This window comes from Arachis stenosperma, chromosome 2 (assembly GCF_014773155.1).
Source record: "Arachis stenosperma cultivar V10309 chromosome 2, arast.V10309.gnm1.PFL2, whole genome shotgun sequence".
Classification (NCBI taxonomy): domain Eukaryota; kingdom Viridiplantae; phylum Streptophyta; class Magnoliopsida; order Fabales; family Fabaceae; genus Arachis; species Arachis stenosperma.
Window position 1 is genome coordinate 115,603,189 of NC_080378.1, and position 18,676 is coordinate 115,621,864.

Genomic DNA, 18,676 nt, shown 5'->3' on the forward strand with positions numbered 1-18,676 from the left:
TTCATTTTGTTCAATTTTGTAATGTAACCTTCTACACTTGTGTATTACTCTCCCTTAAGCTAGCTCTCAAAGTAGAATCAGAACCAAAACATGTTCTGCATTAATACCCGAGAAAGATATATGATTATTATTTAACCTATCTCACCTTACAAGCCTTTTAATAGAGTTAGATTCCCGTTCTTAAGTGTGTTATTGATCTCTATAATTTCGCAAAATTTTTAATTAAATTCCTTTATTTTTTTTTTAATTAAATCCTTGCACTAAATTTTTTTTTTAATTGAGTCTCTACACTTTTTTTTCCTTTATTTGGATCCCTACACCAATTATTTTTAGTTAAATCCCTAAAAAATTAAATCAATTACTGCTAAGAGGGACCTAATTGAAAAAAAAAAATTGCTTTAAAAACCCAATTAAAAGGAAAAAAAGTCTAAGAACCTAATTGAAGATTTCACAAAATTATAAAGACCAACAGAGTAATTAAACTCTTTTTTTTAATAATAAAAATAAGCGAGACAAATCATAAGTTGTCTATGTGCACTACTGGTGTTGGTTAATCCTAATATATTGAAATGCTGTCACCAAAAAAGTTACAATAACATCAAAAAAACCATAATCACCATCTATTACAGCATGCAAACTAGCATGATATTTCTCAAGCTTCATCTTTGACTACCACCTTAGGCCTTTTGGTAGCTGAATCCTTCTGCTCAAAATACTCCGGGACGGTGTCTTGCATTACCTTTGGGGATGAAAAATCAAAATCTGTAACAGATACGCCTTTGTGTTCCGGATGATCTTTCAGATACCCGGCAATTTCATTGCGGGTTCTTAGCTTTTTCCCTGTCGGAGTGATGTAGTAAGCATCCAACTTAGAGTAATCTTTTCTCAGCACCAAGGTTCTCCTGAAACCTTCTGGAGCCTTAGGGAGGTTAGGTTTGTCCATGACCCATGTCCGAGTTGAATCATATTCCAAATCAGCAGGGTCATCACAGGACTTGCCCCTTTTACTGCAATAAAATGGTTCATCAATGAATTTGCTTCGAATCTCCTCAAACTCTTCCTGAGTATCAATCACTCTCCATTTCATGCAATTCTTGCATTGTGCAGCATACTCATCAACTGAACCAAGGCTTGATCCTGATCTCTGTCATAAAAATTTACCAACAGTTTAAAATCATCAATCATTTCAATTCCACGATTAACATCCATTAATAAGTTTTAAGGGGTAAAGTATGTGTTTTGTCACTAACGTATGTGATTTTTTTCAAAAATACCCCTAACGTTTAGTTCCATTCAATTTTGTTCCAAACGTTTTTTATTTGTGTCAATTACCATTAGACGTCAATTACATGTAAAACATTAGGGATAAAATTGAAAACTTCTTGGGGTAGTTTTGACAAAAATCGAAACGTTAGGACAAAATTGAATGAATTGAAAACGTTAGGAACAAAATTGAATGAAATTAAATGTGATGGGTATTTTTGAAAAAAAATCACAAACGTTAGGACAAACAATATACTTCATCCATAAGTTAAGAATCCAGCTTCTGTTTTCCTTTCTTGTTTTCACTTCTAGTATTATTTTTTGTTTTCAAAATTATTGTAAAGTGAAAGTGAAAACATAAAAATAAACAGATTTTGATTGTTTTTAATTTTTCTTTCACAAAATCAATCAGTATTTCAGCCTTACAAATATGCACTATTTCATATCAATTTTCAATCTATGCTATCAAACTACATTTCTATGACAAAAGCTGTTTTTCTTTTGGTTAAAAAAATTCTGGTATGAACTAACTACCCATATGAAACAGCAGCAGAACAATCTATATCTATTGCTCATTCAAATTCAGCGGAATGTAATTATATCAAACAATTTGTTCCTCATTAATTTTCTATCCTATTATAAGCACATTCAAAACAGCATATTCATCAGCAAAATTCAGCCAAAAAAAAGGAAAAAAGAAAAAGGCAGATTCATACCCATATTGATCACACACACATGAATCACTCACAAGAACAATTAACAACATTGATGAAAAGAAATGCAATTTTTCACTTTGAATCCATGTAAACTGAAGGGAAATAAAATGAATCATCAGTGAGAGTTTGAAATTTTGGGTATCGCAGGAGAGCGAAACATAAAACCCTAAGAAATTAGAGAATGAGTATCGGAAACTAATAAGAGAAATTGCGAGGGGGAGATAAAAAAAATTTTAAACCTTAGTGGAAGTAGATGGGGTTTTGGAGTGAGAGTTTTCTTGAGCTCCCGTCATTCATTCAGAGGAACAGATTCACCCAAAATTTTCTTGGCTTCTCAATACCTCTCCCCACTAATAAGTTATCTAATTCACCAGTGTGCGGGATAATAAGAATGAAAACCATATTCTAATAATTAATATGTTTTTTTCTGTAATATTTTAAAATTTAATTTTAATAAATTATCCAAATAAAATAGTTTTAAACATACGTTTAGTTATGTAATGCAGCAAATTTTAACTATTTTTATATTAATTATATAATAAACAACCAAAAATATTAATACAATCAAAATAATTATATAAAATGTTTTAAACTTTTTTTTAGTAGATTGAGGGACAAAGGCCCAAGATAAAGGAAAACTAAAAAGGTTATATTACGAGGCATAGGAGCTCTAAATCTAAATACATCATCAACAACTATGAAACTAAGTAAGGGTGGAGGTGCACCGCAAGGCTTGGTTTAGTGGCAATTATGTTTGTCTTGTTAGGAAGTGCATCAGATTCAAATTCCAGCTGAGGTTGGATGTTGTTTAAGAACTCATAGTACTCATGGTAGTGTGTGTCAGTGTGTTGTATAGGTATTTGAAGCATGGGCTTAATGTCTATGATTGGGGTTGTCCAATATGCTTGATTAAAAAAAAAAAGTAAGGATGGAGGTGAGTTCCAGTATCTAAGGCTGCATTTAGAAATTATGTTTGGCAGAGGAGATATGGTCAAAGACAGTGTGTCCAGAGACACTGAATTAGTGTATTTTGTATCAATCCTGACAGAAAGGACACATGGACACTAATATGGGATACAACTTATTTTTCATTCTTTTTTCATTATTTTTGTTAATTTTTCATAATTATATTTTTTATTATTATATTATTCATCTCAAAATTTTTGAATGAAAAAAAATTAGAATAAATTAGATTTTCATAATTTGTTCTAGTTTATCACTAAACAGAATACGAAAACATGCCTCTGTCCATCAGTGTCTTGTCCTATCCTGTTATTAATGTCTTGTCCTGTTATCAGAAACAAACGCAGCCTAATCTCCAAGTTCTGTTCGAGGCTATGGGTAGCAAGAGTGCAAGACAATCCGCACATCTATTCGCTTTTCAATAGATATGTATGAATCTAATTTTCTAGTCTCCTTATTCTATGATATAGCGCTGAGCCCGAACCCGTATTCTCATTGTGACTCAAAATGCTCTCCACCACGGCTTTTGAATCGCATTCCACCCACACTTTTGAAAAATCCAGCGTCTTTGCTGTCTCCAAACCAATACACACTTCCCAGAACTCAGTTATGAAGGCTGTGCAAAAGTCAATATTTTTAGAAAAACCTATTAAAATACAAATTTTTTGTTTGTCTGATCAACGAACAAGATATTTTTAATGGGGAGTGGATCCTCTCCAGTGAAAAAAATTAAATGGTGTACAATGTTAAATATAACCCTTTATAAGATTAAAGGTGAGAGATTACATTTCATTTTCTCAAGTGTTAAAAAAACTGGAGAAGGTAAAATGTACTCGAGGCGCATGAACCTTACCAATTGAAAAATTGTGGTGAGTCCCAAAATTTGAAAGATTTGGGAATTAGAGATCCAATTTGAACTAATTTATCTCTTTTAGGCAAGTTAGATGGACAAATTTTATATTACCCAGACAAAAAACAGAATCTCATGTCAGACAAGGGAAGCAATGGCTCCTAAATTTTTATTTTTCTTTATAAAATATATAAAAATTTTAATTTAATTCTCTTTAAATATTTAGTTTAATTTTTTTATATTATAAAATTAATTTTTGTCTCTTTCTAAAATTTAGTCTAACTTCACCATTGATTCATACAAATTTTGAGCGTCACTTTTGCAAGCAAAATACAATAAGAACCAAAATAATTTTTTTTCATCTAATATGACGAAGGAATTTCACACTTTAAATATTGGCCTATTCCAACCGTCTTTTTGGTTGACAACTCAAGAGGAGATAGTACTATAGCAGAGAAACCAAATTGTGCGCATATGTCGAATATAGAACTTTGTATTAGCAACCTCTGGAAAGATGATATGTGAAATTTGGCTGATGTTGTTACCCACTATCTTAGAACTTTAAGCAGAGCCTTGATGCCTTTAATTTTTTTGTATTCAGTATATTGGACAACTCTCAATTCTAGATATCCCATATAGATTGAATAACCCCCAATTTTAAGTATTTGATGGGCTGAAGATGAGCTTCTTTAACTTTGAATTCATAGTCATCTAGCATTGGATACAAGTGGTTAAATAATTGCAAGTTCAATTGCGATAAGCATGAAAATTGGCTTCGTCTTCATAGTGTGGTTTAACTACTAAATTTAGATAGGCAGTAATTTTATTGCATTTTGACCAGCATATATAACCAGCAAAGAAAGGTGAATCATTGGATGAAATCTCACACCAATCTCACATCATCAAATTATCATTGATGGCTAGTTGATGGTTACCAATCACAAATGTTGCTGTCTCCTAGCATTGCTCAATTTAGATTTAAGAGAAACCTTGCAACCTCCAATCTTTGCATGAGGTGTTAGTCCGCGTTGAAAATCGTTCTGCATTGCTTTAGGAACTGACAAAAGGCCAAAAACATTTAGAAGAAATTAAATTTTGATCTGCAGCACTTGGATCTAGTTTTTTGGATTAATAAATTTTAGAGTACCAATGTGTTCTTATTTTTTACTTGCATTTAGTGGATAAGTGAATTTAAAGGGATGAGAATAATAATGTGTTCAATTTCAATGAAGCCTAGTTTGTTGATAAAGTGATGATACTTATCTATATTTTAAATAATGAAATTTGTAATATTTTTTTAAAAAGCTACTTTATATTGCTCACTTCATCAGCTTTACTTAGATGGGTCACTTCTTCTAAAGATTTGGTTAAGGTAAATTATGATGCAAATTTTTTATGATAATAATGAGACAGAATTTTGATCTGTTATTAAATATTTGGATGGTTTTTTTATTAAGAGGTTGCATGAAAACTCTCCTTTAAACGAGTTACTCATATGTGAGTTATTTGCGATCTAGCAGGGATTATTATTATCCTGGGAGGCTGGTCATAGAAAAGTTGTTTGCGAAATTAATTGCTTGAAAGCCTTTAATTTGATTAGTGATGTAAATATAGGTGCTCATTGCTTGGGCAAGAATTTGGTTAGCAAAATCCAGAAAATCTTAAGTGGAGATGAAAGACTAGCATTGATCTTATTCAGCGGAATGCCAATAACATTGTTGATGCCATGGTGAGATGTGATGTGATAAACATGAGCCCTCAAATTTAAGTTCGACTCGTTTTATTAAATAGGTTATTTTTAGATTTTTTGAAAAGCCTATTAGTTAAGAATGTTAGACTTAAAAAAGTCTACAAAACTCATTGCCACAATTCGTCAAGATTTTTTTGTAAAAATAAATTATTTTTAATTTTATTTATATTAAACACAACACAAAAAAATCAATAATTAAGACTAGTTAAGATGGTAGCTTTTTTTGTTAAAAAAAAATTGTAGATCGTAAATATGATTATAATATGTAATTAATGATTAATATATAAATGAATTATTTTTTACAAATTATGAATTATAAATTTTAGAATGCATTTAATGTCCATTTATATTTTAAGTGTATTTTTTTTAGTTTTAATTCATGAAATAGACTTTTTAAATAGGCTCGTGAGCTTGTCAGATTTTAAATAGACGAAACTCGAGTTTGTTTAAAAAAAAAAACTATAAAAAATAACAGGTCTAGGCTAAAGTCATCTATTTATAACATGTGCTAAATTCGTCAAAAACAAAGTTCGGCTTAATTCAGTCTATTTTTATTCTTGTTGACAAATTAAAGATTAATTTATTGTGAATCGAAATTCTATTTAAGAATTTATTATTAACCAATAAATTACTGTATGTATAAGACCAATTTCGAACTTTCAAAGCTTATTTAAGAGGAGCTTCATCCTCTATACTCTCTACTAGTCTCTATAGTGTTATCAACACCAACTTTGCAAAAGGAATATTCCTATATTTGTTGCCTGCTTGGCTGCTTCCATTTTGGGTTCCTAGTAACTATACCTAGATCTTGCATTTTGTTTATAACATGTATGCTTGAGATTATGTGGTGCACCAACCAATCATTGTAACATTAGATGTTATATAAGCCTAATATAACTAGGGGTACTTTTAATCTCAATTCAAGTGTATTTTCTTAATAGTCTAATTGTGTTTATTCAGAATAAACTTTTCAGCTGTTGATAGTGTGTTTGAAATGGAGGGGATATCAGAATAAAATAAAATAAAAAATTAAGAGATAAGAAAAGCTAACACATGATTGCAATCATTATAAAAAAAAAATAAATTGATAACTTTCCTAAAAAATATTTTTTAGTTTGTGAGAAATATGATTGAATGGTAATTGGTATATAAAGATAATATTTCTCCTAACACTATATTAAAGTTAAATTAAATTATAAGTGTTGGCACATAAAGAAATACTAATGAGGTTTTAATTTTCAGGACATAATAAGAGGAATATAACGTTGAAAAATTGGCAATTTATTTTAAGGTTCAATGCTGAATACAATGCACTGAGACATTGTTATTTATTTATTTATTTATTTTGAGTGTATCATATCAATAATCTTTCTTTTTAAGCTTAGATATTCACACACGCGATTTGGATTTTTATGTTGCAGTTACCAACCCACCTTGAATTTCAGGTTAGCAACAAAACAGGAAAGAAAAAGTTTAGGGAGCCAATGGCCTAAGCGTACAATGTGTACAATGGAGGTTTAAGAAGTATTAGAGATATGACCATTAGTGTTATATTGTCCTGTCAGGTTACGTTTTTGGGATGAGTGGTTTCAGATATGGTATTAGAGTTCTAGATTCGAAAGGTCAAAAATTCGATCCTTGGTGAACCCCAAAATCAGTTTAATTTTTTATTGAGATGTTTATTATCCTTGGTATCCGGATGGTTATTCTTGGTATCGGATTGAGATGTTTATTATCCTTGGTATCCGGATGGTTATTCTTGGTATCGGATGGTTATTCTAGCTAGTATGGTGATGTTCATTTTATTCATGGACCAAAAATTTAGCCCATTGTACACATTGTACACTTAAGCCATTGGCTCCCTAGCACTACCCAACAGGAAAACATAATTTTGGTCAATGTTGAATTAATTAAAAAAAAACGGGACTGTTATATATCATATATATATGGGGTAATTTTGGCATATTTATATGGTTATACTTTTGCATAAATTGTACGTATTGTAAATTTTATTAATTAAGACATTTTATAATAAATTAAATGTCTAAAATTTTATCAAATTTGGAAATAATTTGATATTGTATAATATTACTTCTTTTTTATACACGATGTTTTATTGTTACCAAATAATTTGTATTCGACTCCTCTAAAATACATAAAAAGATAAAAACATATAACAAAGAAAAAAAATACATCATTTAGAAAATCTTATATTACATACAATAAAAATTCTTAATTAATTAAATGTACTTATCTAACTTGTCATTTTTATATTTTCCTATCTTTTGCAGGAGTCAGATCTCAATAATCTTTCCATACATTGGCATAGAAATTGGTTGTGGTAGTATCAAAGAAATTAGGGTTGGTGAATGGAATTCCCACCTAGCTAAGGTGGCTATATAAAACTATAAATGCCAAAAAAATATGGTTTATGTGCAATTTAGATATTTTAAAATAAAAAAGTAATTATTATTAATTTTATAATTTTTATAAAATATATATTCTATTATTTTAATTTTTAAAAAATTAACTATTATTTTATTACTTTATCAATTTTTTTTACTTAAAAGATATTAGTAGGTTTATATGTATGACTTATTCATAGAGTGGTAGCTAAAGCCTAAACCAATGACCGTTGCCCAATAGCCGCACTACACTCTACATACCCTCTTACCTTCTAAAATTGCTAAGTGAGTTAAAAAAAAAAAATACTAAATCATTCCTAATATATATATATATATATATATATATATATATATATATATAATTAATTTCAGTCACCAAAAAAAATATATAATTAATTTAAGTTAATCTAATAATTAATTTTTAATTTATTTAAATAAATATTAAAAATTTTAATTTTATTTTTTGTATATAGTAATTTATTAATTAATAATAAATTATTAAATAGTATCATAAAAAAATATTTAATTAATTTTTAATATAAATTGTATATTTTATATAAATGAATAGATAATTTTTTGTATATATATATAACATGATTAATTTCCTTAACACTATTCCTTCCAAAATAAGTGTACTATTGCATTTTATTATACAAAAGAAAAACGGACTATTAGTATGATTTAATTCAAGTTTTATTATTCATTAGGTTCTTATAATTTTATTAAATTTTTAGTCAAATTTTTATAATTTAAAAATTAATAATTAGATTTTTATATTAGATAATAATTTTTACTTAGATTTCTGCAAATTATTTTATGTTAAGAATATATAATATTTTAGAATTATTGCATTATTTTTTAAAAAAATTAATATTGATCTAATCACAATTTTTTATTTAATACAAAAATTTAATTACAATCTTTTTGAACGATAAAAAATTAATTTAAAATTTAGTAAATTTGTAAAGACTAAAAGAATAATTAAACTTTTATTTTTATTTTATGAAAATATTTTATGTTAGTAAAAGTATTATTTTCTTATAGACTTAAATATTTATTTAAAATAAGAGTAATGTTATTTATCCAAAATTTTGTATGAATCTAATTTAATTAAATTAAATAATAAAATTAAAAATAATATTAGTCATAACTGATTTTTATAAAAAATATCAATTTAATTAGACTTGATTAATTAATAAAAAGAGTTGGATATATAATATTATTCTTAAAATAATAAACTTGATTGAATTACAATATGAAATTATTTATGCTATTAATAAGTCAAAATCCTAGTAAGGGAAAAAAATTAATATTAGAATACCTTTTAATTTCTTTTTTGTTTTTTCACTGCTCCATGATATTTAATAGTAATTAATATTATATCATTTATTTTGACGAGAAAGTATTAGATTTTTTTTATTACTTATTCGTTATTTACATAAATAAATTAATCATTCATCCATATTTGATTATACTATTAATTAAATATTTACAAGTTTATATATATAAATGCAGAGTGGACCTTTCATTTGCCACTCCAAAACCCAAAACCCAAAGAGAGTGTGAGTGAGTGAGTGAGTGAGTAGCAGACACCACAACACAAAAACGCAAACTCAGAAAACCAAAACTCGCCACTCTGATTCCTTCAACCACCAGAACAAGAATCACCCAGCAAGAAAGAACCCATCTTTTATTATTATTATTATTATTATTATTATTTGGGTATCAACGTTTTCATAGCTGTGACGGATGCAAACATTATTTGCTGTTTCAGGGTACGATTTTGTTGTTATTTTTGGTTCCTTTTCTTATGAATCTTCAAATTAAAGGTTTTGACCTTTTCTGTGATTTTCTCCTCAATGTGGGGGGCGTTAACTCGTTTTCATTTTGATGTTTTTTTATTTATTTAACTTTTGTTATATAAAAAAAAAGTAATTCAGTGATTTTTCTCTTTGATTCTTGAATCGGTTAATTTTATTTTGTTTTTTCTGGGAAATGTTGTGTCAGTGTTCTATTGGCATGTGGTTACACTTGTCTTTCATGCTTGCATTCTGTGTTGGCTTTGATGTAAGCATTGCTCAGAAGGTGTTTGTTTTTATGTGTGTTAGTTCTAACAAGCGCTTTTTTAATTTTTTTTGTTTCTTTTCTTCTGACTTTTGAGTTCTTGATGCAGGAGATTTCTCATTTTGGGTTCAACGCTTCAGTTCTTAGCAAAGGTATGATTTCTCTTTGGGTTCTTTTTTTATATGTTTACTTAACTTTAATCTTTTTTTTTAATGGTCTGATGCTGATTGAAGTGGTTCTATTGTTATTGGCGTTAGTCCTCTGTGCTTGTTCTCCCAATTTTACTGTGTTCCTATTTTCTTTTTGGATTCCCTCGAACCCCACAATCAGTTTCTTCAACCTTTTTGGGTTCATAGCTTTTCAAATTTGACATGTGGCTCTCTATTTGTAGATAGAGGATTGTTAGGCAGATAAGGATTCTGCGGGGTTTAATCTAGTTGTTAGTGAAATGGATAAAGCGGTTGATTCCAGTGGTGAGAATAAGCAGGATCAAGGGTGTAAGAACAAGCGAAAATCGGTTCATCCTTCCGTAGCTGTTGCCAGTGCCCCCACATCTTTGATTGAGTTCCCTCGGTATGAATTACCGTCGGAGCTTCCACAAAGCTTAAATGGTACTAATCCATCTGAGGTAGTATCAGATTTGTATAGAGTAGAATCAGAAATGCGTATGAACGAGCTTGTGGATTGGAATGATCCTATTGCAAACCAGCTTGAGGAATTACTGTTGTCTAATTTGCAAGCTGTTTTTCATGCTGCAATCAAGCAGATTGTTGAATTAGGATATGGTGAAGAGGTGGCTCACATGTCCATTTCAAGGAGAGCCTTATACATAGAGGAAGGAGACCCTGTCTCAAATATTGTACAAGATACAGTGAATATTCTTAAGGGAAAAGATGTTGCTGGTTCGGATGTCGTGTTTGAAAATTTTCAGCATTTGCTGTACTACACCATGTTGGAGATGATCAGTGTACTTCGCGAAGTTAGACCGTCCTTAACAGCTGGCGAAGCAATGTGGCTTTTGTTGATGTGTGACTTGAACATCTCACTAGCCTGTTCAGCAGAAGATCGCCCGAGTGGTGTTGTTCAGAATGGGGAAAGCTCTTCTGGTTCTTCTGTTCCCCAGTCAAAGCCAGAGGTTCAAATCTCTGAATCTGACATAATTATTGAGCCAACTGTCCCAAAGGAATTGCCCCATAGTCACCAGAACAAGTCTGAAGCACCTAAGTTCGGAAGTTTCCAGAATACCCCGAACAGTCAAAGTCTTCTTGTTTCAGAAGGGGGAAAGCTTCATAAGGGGAATGCTTCTTTGCTGGTCACTACAGAGAAATCCACAGGAACTTCAGTGGGTCCTGCTAAGGAATCTAAACCCGGGTCTAGTTCCAAGCGCCATAACAGAAAAGAAATAGTAGCACTTAGGCAGAAGTTCCTTCATATGGAGAAAGCTTACAGGGCTTGTGGAAAAGGTGGTTTTAAATCAGGGAAGCTTACAAGTGTAAGTAGTTTGGTTGTTGAAAAAAGAATCAAGCAACCATCTGAAATTCCTAATCAGCAAATGAAGTGTGGTTCCTCAAATTCAACAAGCACAAAAGGAGTTCACTCAGCTGATGCAGCATGCTGTGTTTCGACCAATAGTTCCTCTACTTCAAATGGAAGAGGTAACACCGGAACATTACCTACAAAGGATGCAACATCTGCTTCTACTGTAGTCAATTCTACTACAGTGTCAGACACTACATCCAAGCCTAAGTCTGAACCTAGTTCCACTGACAATCAAAAGATTCTTGATTTCTGTGCCGGTATTCCTTATGATGAGTCTTTGGGTAAGTATGTGCCAAGAGATGAAAAGGATGAACTAACTTTGATGTTAATAGCTCGCGTGCAAGAATTGCAGTTTGGGATGCAAAGCTGGAACAACTGGACAAAACAAAAAGTTATGCAAGTTACTGAGAGGCTCGGAAAAGTGCAGAGTGAGCTTAAAGCTCTTAGGAAGGAGAAGCAAGAAGCCGACCTATATAAAAAAGATCAGAAACTTTTGGAGGAGAATGCAGTGAAGAGAATCTCTGAGATGGAGAATGCCATGGAGAATACTAGAAAGCAAATTGAGCATGCTACTTCTGCTGCAGTTGAGCTAGAGGCAGAGAACGCTTCGCTGAAGAAGGAATTGGATGATGCGAAGTTGTGGGTTCTAAAGTCGATGACAAGCCATCGACAAGCACTTGAGAGAGAGCAGATTGTTCTTAAACAGCTTCAATCATGGGAGAGCCAAAATGGTTTACTTCGAGATGAGCTTGATGGAGAGAAGCACAGTTTATCTAACCTACTACAAGTGCTACACAAGGAGAAAAATCTTCTAGCCAACATTGAGGTATGTGCCTTTGAGTAAGAAACGCAGCATATTTACTATCTTTGTCTACATTGATTTCACTGTGCTTGGTTTGTTATGAAATCTATTAGCCTGACAATCTAACTAACCTTATCACCAAACCGGAATTAATGCACAGGCTCCTTAAACTGACATGGATACTTTATGTTGACCTCCTTTTCACAATGAAACTAATCAATTTTTAATTTATGTATAGATGCTTGGAATTTATAGTTTTGTACTAGAAACATGGGTGAGGTGCTATAAGCTAATGCTACCTGAAGGTTTTTCCTTCAGTCTTCAGCTGTAATTTTCATTGTTAGGCCCCTTAAAATGTTATCTTCCATTAAATTGAGTTCAAGGGGTTCTGAATTCTTTTGGAGTGGCTCTGAATTCAAGGGGCATATTTGTTACCATGTGAAATGTAGGGTTAGTTTAAGTTTCTTGGTCTATTTGATGATTTGATCCAATCATGCTTGAAACTGAAGTAAGATTTTTTACTTTTTAATTAATGTGTTACAATAGTGGTGAGAGGGGATTGAATCATTCATCAGGTAAGTCTTTGGTGATCCATTTTATGTCAACTCTAATTAGTTATATAAAAAGAAGGACCTACTTTACAAACAAAGGGAAGGTTGTTTCCTGGGAACCTTGTAACCTTGCAGTTCCCGGTAAATGGCCGGGAAAGAATATCCATCCCTTACGGGAATCAAACCTGTGCCTTCGACATGAAAAGACGATGTGCTTACCACCGGACAATTACCTTATTTAAATAGCAAGATTTTTGTTATCCTTGTTCTCATTTTTCATATTTGGTACTTGATTGGCCTATAATTGTTGTAAACCTTACAGGGTAGACTGGAACAAGAGAGAGCTGTGAAAGAAAAACTCCTTGCACAGGCAGCATCCATTAGAAAGGAAAGACAACAACTCGAAGCGCACATCAAATCTGAAGAGGATACTATTAGAAAAAGGGCAGCTAATGATATGCAGAAATATGTGGATGATATTGCAAGGCTTGAGAAAGAGTTGATCGAGTTAAAAATAAAATCCGAGTCTGAACAAATAGCAGCTCTTCGCAGGGGTGTTGATGGTAAAAATGACAAGTTCTCCAGAACCAGCAAAAATACTCTTACGGTGAAGGAGAACAAGAAATCTAATGCGTCCCAAACGATGGTTAGCAATCGAGATAAAATGTCTACCGGAAGCTTGAGGCGAGAGCAGGAGTGTGTCATGTGCCTATCAGACGAGATGTCAGTGGTTTTTCTGCCGTGCGCACACCAGGTTGTTTGTCAAGACTGCAACGAACTCCACGAGAAGCAAGGGATGAAGGATTGCCCTTCATGTAGGACCCCAATCCAACGGAGGATTCATGCAAGATTTGCCGGACATTCGAGGGCGTAGCTCTGTTTTGCCAGACATTTGAAGTTCATTTAATCATCATGGCATTCCGTGTCCCTGCTCCATTTATTAATTTGGTTCTGACTTTTGAGTTTCAAGCAGTTCATAGTTCATAGTTCATACATGATGTGTTTCCCTGTTTCCAAAAACACAGACAAAAAACAGCATAGAGAAAGAAAGAACTGCCCTAACTCCATAGAGGCAGTTAGATGTAAAGTCCCTTTTTTATGCTTTTACATTTATAAATATAATCGGTCTCCAATGAATTTCAATATGACAAAGGCTCAGATCAGTTTGTTCAAGCATTTTTACATGCCTGGCGTGTTGGATTTTCCAACTCTGCTCTAGTTTCTTTTGATTCAGGTAGTCCTCCACTCCTCATATATTCTTGAAAAATGGGTTATTGATATGTTTGGTTAAGGTTAAAATTGGTTGGAAAGTACACTTGGACTCATTCATGAAAATTTTCACTTGAATCAATACAAACAACTATCTTTCCTCACAATCTTATAAAATGTTTCACATAAGAAACATGGATTGTGTTTCGGATAAAACAACAGTGGTGATGTGGGGTATGTGTATGTGTAGCTAAAGGTGTGGGTTGTGGAATCTGATTCTGAATGTGAAGAGTACAAAAAAATCATGAAACATTTCTAAACTTATGTAGATAAAGACACATTCTTCTTTTCCAACTTAAATACATGTTTCAATTTGATCATCAAAGTATCAAACTGTTCTTTCATTTAGTGTATAATAATTTATCCTTGCTGAAATCTTTATTAGTTTATAAATATTTTAAGTTGTCAAATTTAACAACAGTCGATATGTCCGAGTGGTTAAGGAGACAGACTTGAAATCTGTTGGGCTTCGCCCGCGCAGGTTCGAACCCTGCTGTCGACGTTTTTAATTAATTTATTTTTCAGTTAATATTTGCTCTAATAAGACTTGTAAAATTCATTGCTACTATTTTTCTTCTTTATGTAATTAAATATATTCTTTTTGTTGTGACTTAATGAGTTCTTAAAAGTTAAAACTCTCTTATACCATTTGAGAATCACGAATTCACGATAATCAGAGAGTTAAGAGGAAAATTCAAGAATGAGATAAAGTAGTAAAATGTAAAATTGTTCACATCTAACTGCCTAACTAACTAAATAATAGTATCTGTGATAGCCATTAATGGCACTCTCTTAAATCTTCAATGTATATGCTCATCAATGCTGTCAACTTGGGGTGCTCAATTACCTGTCTTCCAGTAATAATGTATCATCAACACTATAAAAAATAGTGATTTTATTTATTTTGGAACGAAGAGCCTTTTAGATCAGCCATTGTAGTAAATGAAATAATAAATGATGAGTTTTGTGTTCCAGTCACTAAAATATATAAGAATAATGCTGAGAAGACAATAATGTAAAGTTATGTTATGTTATTTAATATTTATAATTTTAAATGTATAATATTTACAATTATATACTTATTACATATAATATTATTAAGTATTTATTCCAACAATAATTAATAAATTCAAACAAAAGCTAAAAAAATTATGATTATCTAAGGTTTTCAAACTATGATCGCCAACAATTTTCAATATATAATTAGATTAGTCAAATACTTTTGAATGTCTATTGCAAATGTTAATGCACTCTAAAATAAAAGTAAAAAGTGAAGTATTTTTTTAAAATTAACGTATTAAAGATTAAAAAAAACAAACAATAAAACACTCTAAATTCTAAATCTTAAACTATAAATTCTAAATTTTATATCTTAATTTTTAAATCTTAAATCTAGACTGCTAATATAAAATATAAAAAATAAAAAAACTAATATTTATTTAATTAACAAGGGATGAAATACTCCTTACCGAATGTGTACATATTCAGAAGTTAAATAAACATTTCTAATAAAAATACCGTTTTAAACACTTGCTTAGGTAGTTTTATAAGACTCATAATCATGGTCATTATTAAGAGTGAAAAAAGAAAACACTTATAGAAGAGAAGCTTCAATTGACTCCTCCAATCGTTTTCATATTTATTGATATTGATTATTGAATAGTGAGTGACCACAAATTGGGTAGAATAAATGAATGATTATTATTTTACCATGCAAAAAAGGACCTACTAGACTCATTCACATCCTGAAATAGTGAGATTAGGTTAAAAGAAGTACTTGTAATGTCTAAAAATGTGACAATGATAAGGATAAAGAAATTTGTCAATTCAATAAAACCTTGCTTTGTGAGCTTCTAATAATACCAACTCAATGCATTTGACACAAGACACACTCAATCATAATCTATAAGATAATGTTTGTTGTTAGAGATTGAGGTTAAAATTAGAAGACTAAAATTTAATATTGTATTTAGTGGGTCAGATAATTTTAATTTTTAAATTTAAAATTTTATTTTTTTAATATTTTCAAAGAATAAAAACACAAAAGATTAAAGAAACGAAATTGAAATTTTAATAATATTTTTTCTCAAAAAAATTTTCATTTAATTTTTTAAAATTTAAATTTATCCATTAATCTCTATTTTTATCTTAAATTAAACATAATACTAAAATATGATTTAATCAAGTATATTTTATATTAAACACAATACAAAAATTTAATTTAATCTTTATTTTTCAGTCTCATGTTAATCTCTATCTCTCTTCCAAATTCAGTGCAAGGGCCACATTATTACTCTATATATCAACACACATGTGGTGCCTTACCTAATATTTGTTTATTCTAATTAAAATCAATGATCATCATGCATTGACTTCAATATTTGTCAACATATTGGTGTCGGTTTTCACTTTCTATGGTACCATCTTCACTTTTGTGCAATTTAGGGATTAGAATCACTCAAATTGTGAAGAGGCCATATATATACATCATGAATAGGCCATTCCTTGTGTCTTTATCTTTCCAAAAATCTTATTCTTGTGCTTCTTTCCCTATAGAAAATGACACTACATGATGAGTAGTGCTACATTATAGTGGAAAATTATGTATATTCCTATGCCAAAGTGCCTCTAGTGTTATGTAGGGCACATTTTGAAATAGATGTCCCTAATCCCTATATCTTTTATTCATTAGCTTTAATTTATGCATGAATTAGTCAAGTGTATATATAGTGTAGTTTTGCTTCAAAATGGATTTGAATATTCAATTTTTCTGTTAGAAGATGTCACTTCCAAAACCATATTATGGCTCTCTTAAAAATTTGTGGACCTAGATAATGAAATTTCATTTGCAAAAATGTATTTATATATATATATAATTTAACGAAACAAACCAACACAAGATGATTCTTACTTTATTTTCACTACTACAAAATTTATAAGTTTATTATAATAGAATTTAATTTTGATATAATAATATGTAAATAATTTTACACGTGTGTTTAATTATATAATATTATGTGAACAAAAATAACAACTTTTTATATTGATCGTATGAAATCATTCAAAAGAATAAATATAATTAAATAATTGTACAATATATCAAAATTAAACTCATCGTAATAATATTTTAAAATAATACAAATAGACTTCTCGGTAGATAATACTAGACATTTAAAATGTAAAATTTATAAGATTGAACATTAACAAACATAAAATAACGTCTAAAATCATATTGAATTCCAAAATGTTGGACTTCAAATGGTCACTCTTGTCATATCCCTAATATGAACCATGCTTATTCAGTTCAAAAATAGGTATCATATATTGTTGTCTAATTCAAAAATAGTTTAAGATGATAAAACAGAATGAGTATCCATAAGGGTTAGTATGAAGAATTATTTACCACAAGAGGCTTATCTTCTTCTAGCAGATGTTATATCCCATGTTTTATATCTTCATGAATAATTTTCAAATCTGAAAAATCTAAGTCATAGGAGTATACATAATAGGGGGAAAAACATTGAACATAAGAACAGTATGGCACAGAAAGGTGAATTGGCCTATACAAAGGTGTTTGGATCCATTCCAAACTCTAAGGTTGAGGTGACGAGGTCCCCACGCCAACTCAGATTGAATAGGATTTTCAATTATCACTAAACAGGATTTATGTTTTTTAAATTTTAAATTTCACTTTAGAATGTAAAATATGATTTATCATCATTTATTTTATAGGTAAAATTAAAAAATATATAAAAAATATATTTAATAATGAGAGATCTCATCTTATCTTTTAAAATAAATTTAAATTTAGAGGATCTAAATTCGAACACAAGATTTTACACATCAATAGAAAGAGTTTTTTTTAGTATTTTTTAATCATAAATACTTAAATTAGTCTTTAAATATTTTTAAAATAGATATTTTGTTTGTTAATAAATTTTTATTTGTCTTCAAGAATTACTTCGGTCAGATAAATTGATCTCTACACTATTTTAGAAAGCATTAATTTATTTTATAAAAATATTTTTTTAATAGTTTAATTATTTTATAATAAAATTTGTTAAGAATTTATTTATTTAATATATATTAAAATTTTAATTAAAAATGACAAAAAAATCAATTAATTTGACAAGAGTAATTCTCTAAGAATAATAAAAATTTATTTAAAGACTAAATATCTTATGTAATATTCATTAGATCAATTTGTATATACTCATTATTTAATATTTTAACTATTACATTAAATGTAATAAAATAAGATACTGCCAAAAAAAAATTTCTTACTAAAAAACTGTCACAATTCTTCAAATCCAATTAGTTGAGTATTTAATTAGTAATAACCAAAATACAAAATGATAAATGCCAAAAAAAAAAACACAGAGCAACATTTAATCTGAGCAATATCTGACACAAAATCATATTTAAAACAAAAACACCTTAATTTTTTTTTCTCTATAATGGTCAACACACATATTGTTCAATGATATATATATATACTCCATAA

The 18,676-nt window shown here is 29.9% G+C and overlaps 2 protein-coding genes and 1 non-coding gene across 3 annotated transcripts; 2 read left to right on the forward strand and 1 right to left on the reverse strand.

Moving 5' to 3' along the window:
• Window positions 1–490: 490 nt before the first annotated feature.
• Window positions 491–2,355, reverse strand: LOC130960637 (methyl-CpG-binding domain-containing protein 4-like). The gene is made up of 2 exons (XM_057886083.1): window positions 2,219–2,355; window positions 491–1,144 (listed from the first exon to the last, which is right to left on the reverse strand). Exons 1-2 carry the CDS (start codon window positions 2,270–2,272, stop codon window positions 653–655), a joined length of 546 nt encoding a protein of 181 aa, XP_057742066.1. The 5' UTR covers window positions 2,273–2,355; the 3' UTR covers window positions 491–652.
• Window positions 2,356–9,490: 7,135 nt separating this feature from the next.
• On the forward strand, window positions 9,491–14,052 carry LOC130960463 (putative E3 ubiquitin-protein ligase RF4). The gene is made up of 4 exons (XM_057885856.1): window positions 9,491–9,722; window positions 10,121–10,163; window positions 10,403–12,376; window positions 13,226–14,052. Exons 3-4 carry the CDS (start codon window positions 10,460–10,462, stop codon window positions 13,775–13,777), a joined length of 2,469 nt encoding a protein of 822 aa, XP_057741839.1. The 5' UTR covers window positions 9,491–9,722; window positions 10,121–10,163; window positions 10,403–10,459; the 3' UTR covers window positions 13,778–14,052.
• A 540-nt stretch (window positions 14,053–14,592) lies between these two features.
• TRNAS-UGA (transfer RNA serine (anticodon UGA)) lies at window positions 14,593–14,674 on the forward strand. Its single transcript has one exon. It is a non-coding gene; the product is annotated as a tRNA-Ser (tRNA).
• The last annotated feature ends 4,002 nt before the right edge of the window (window positions 14,675–18,676 follow it).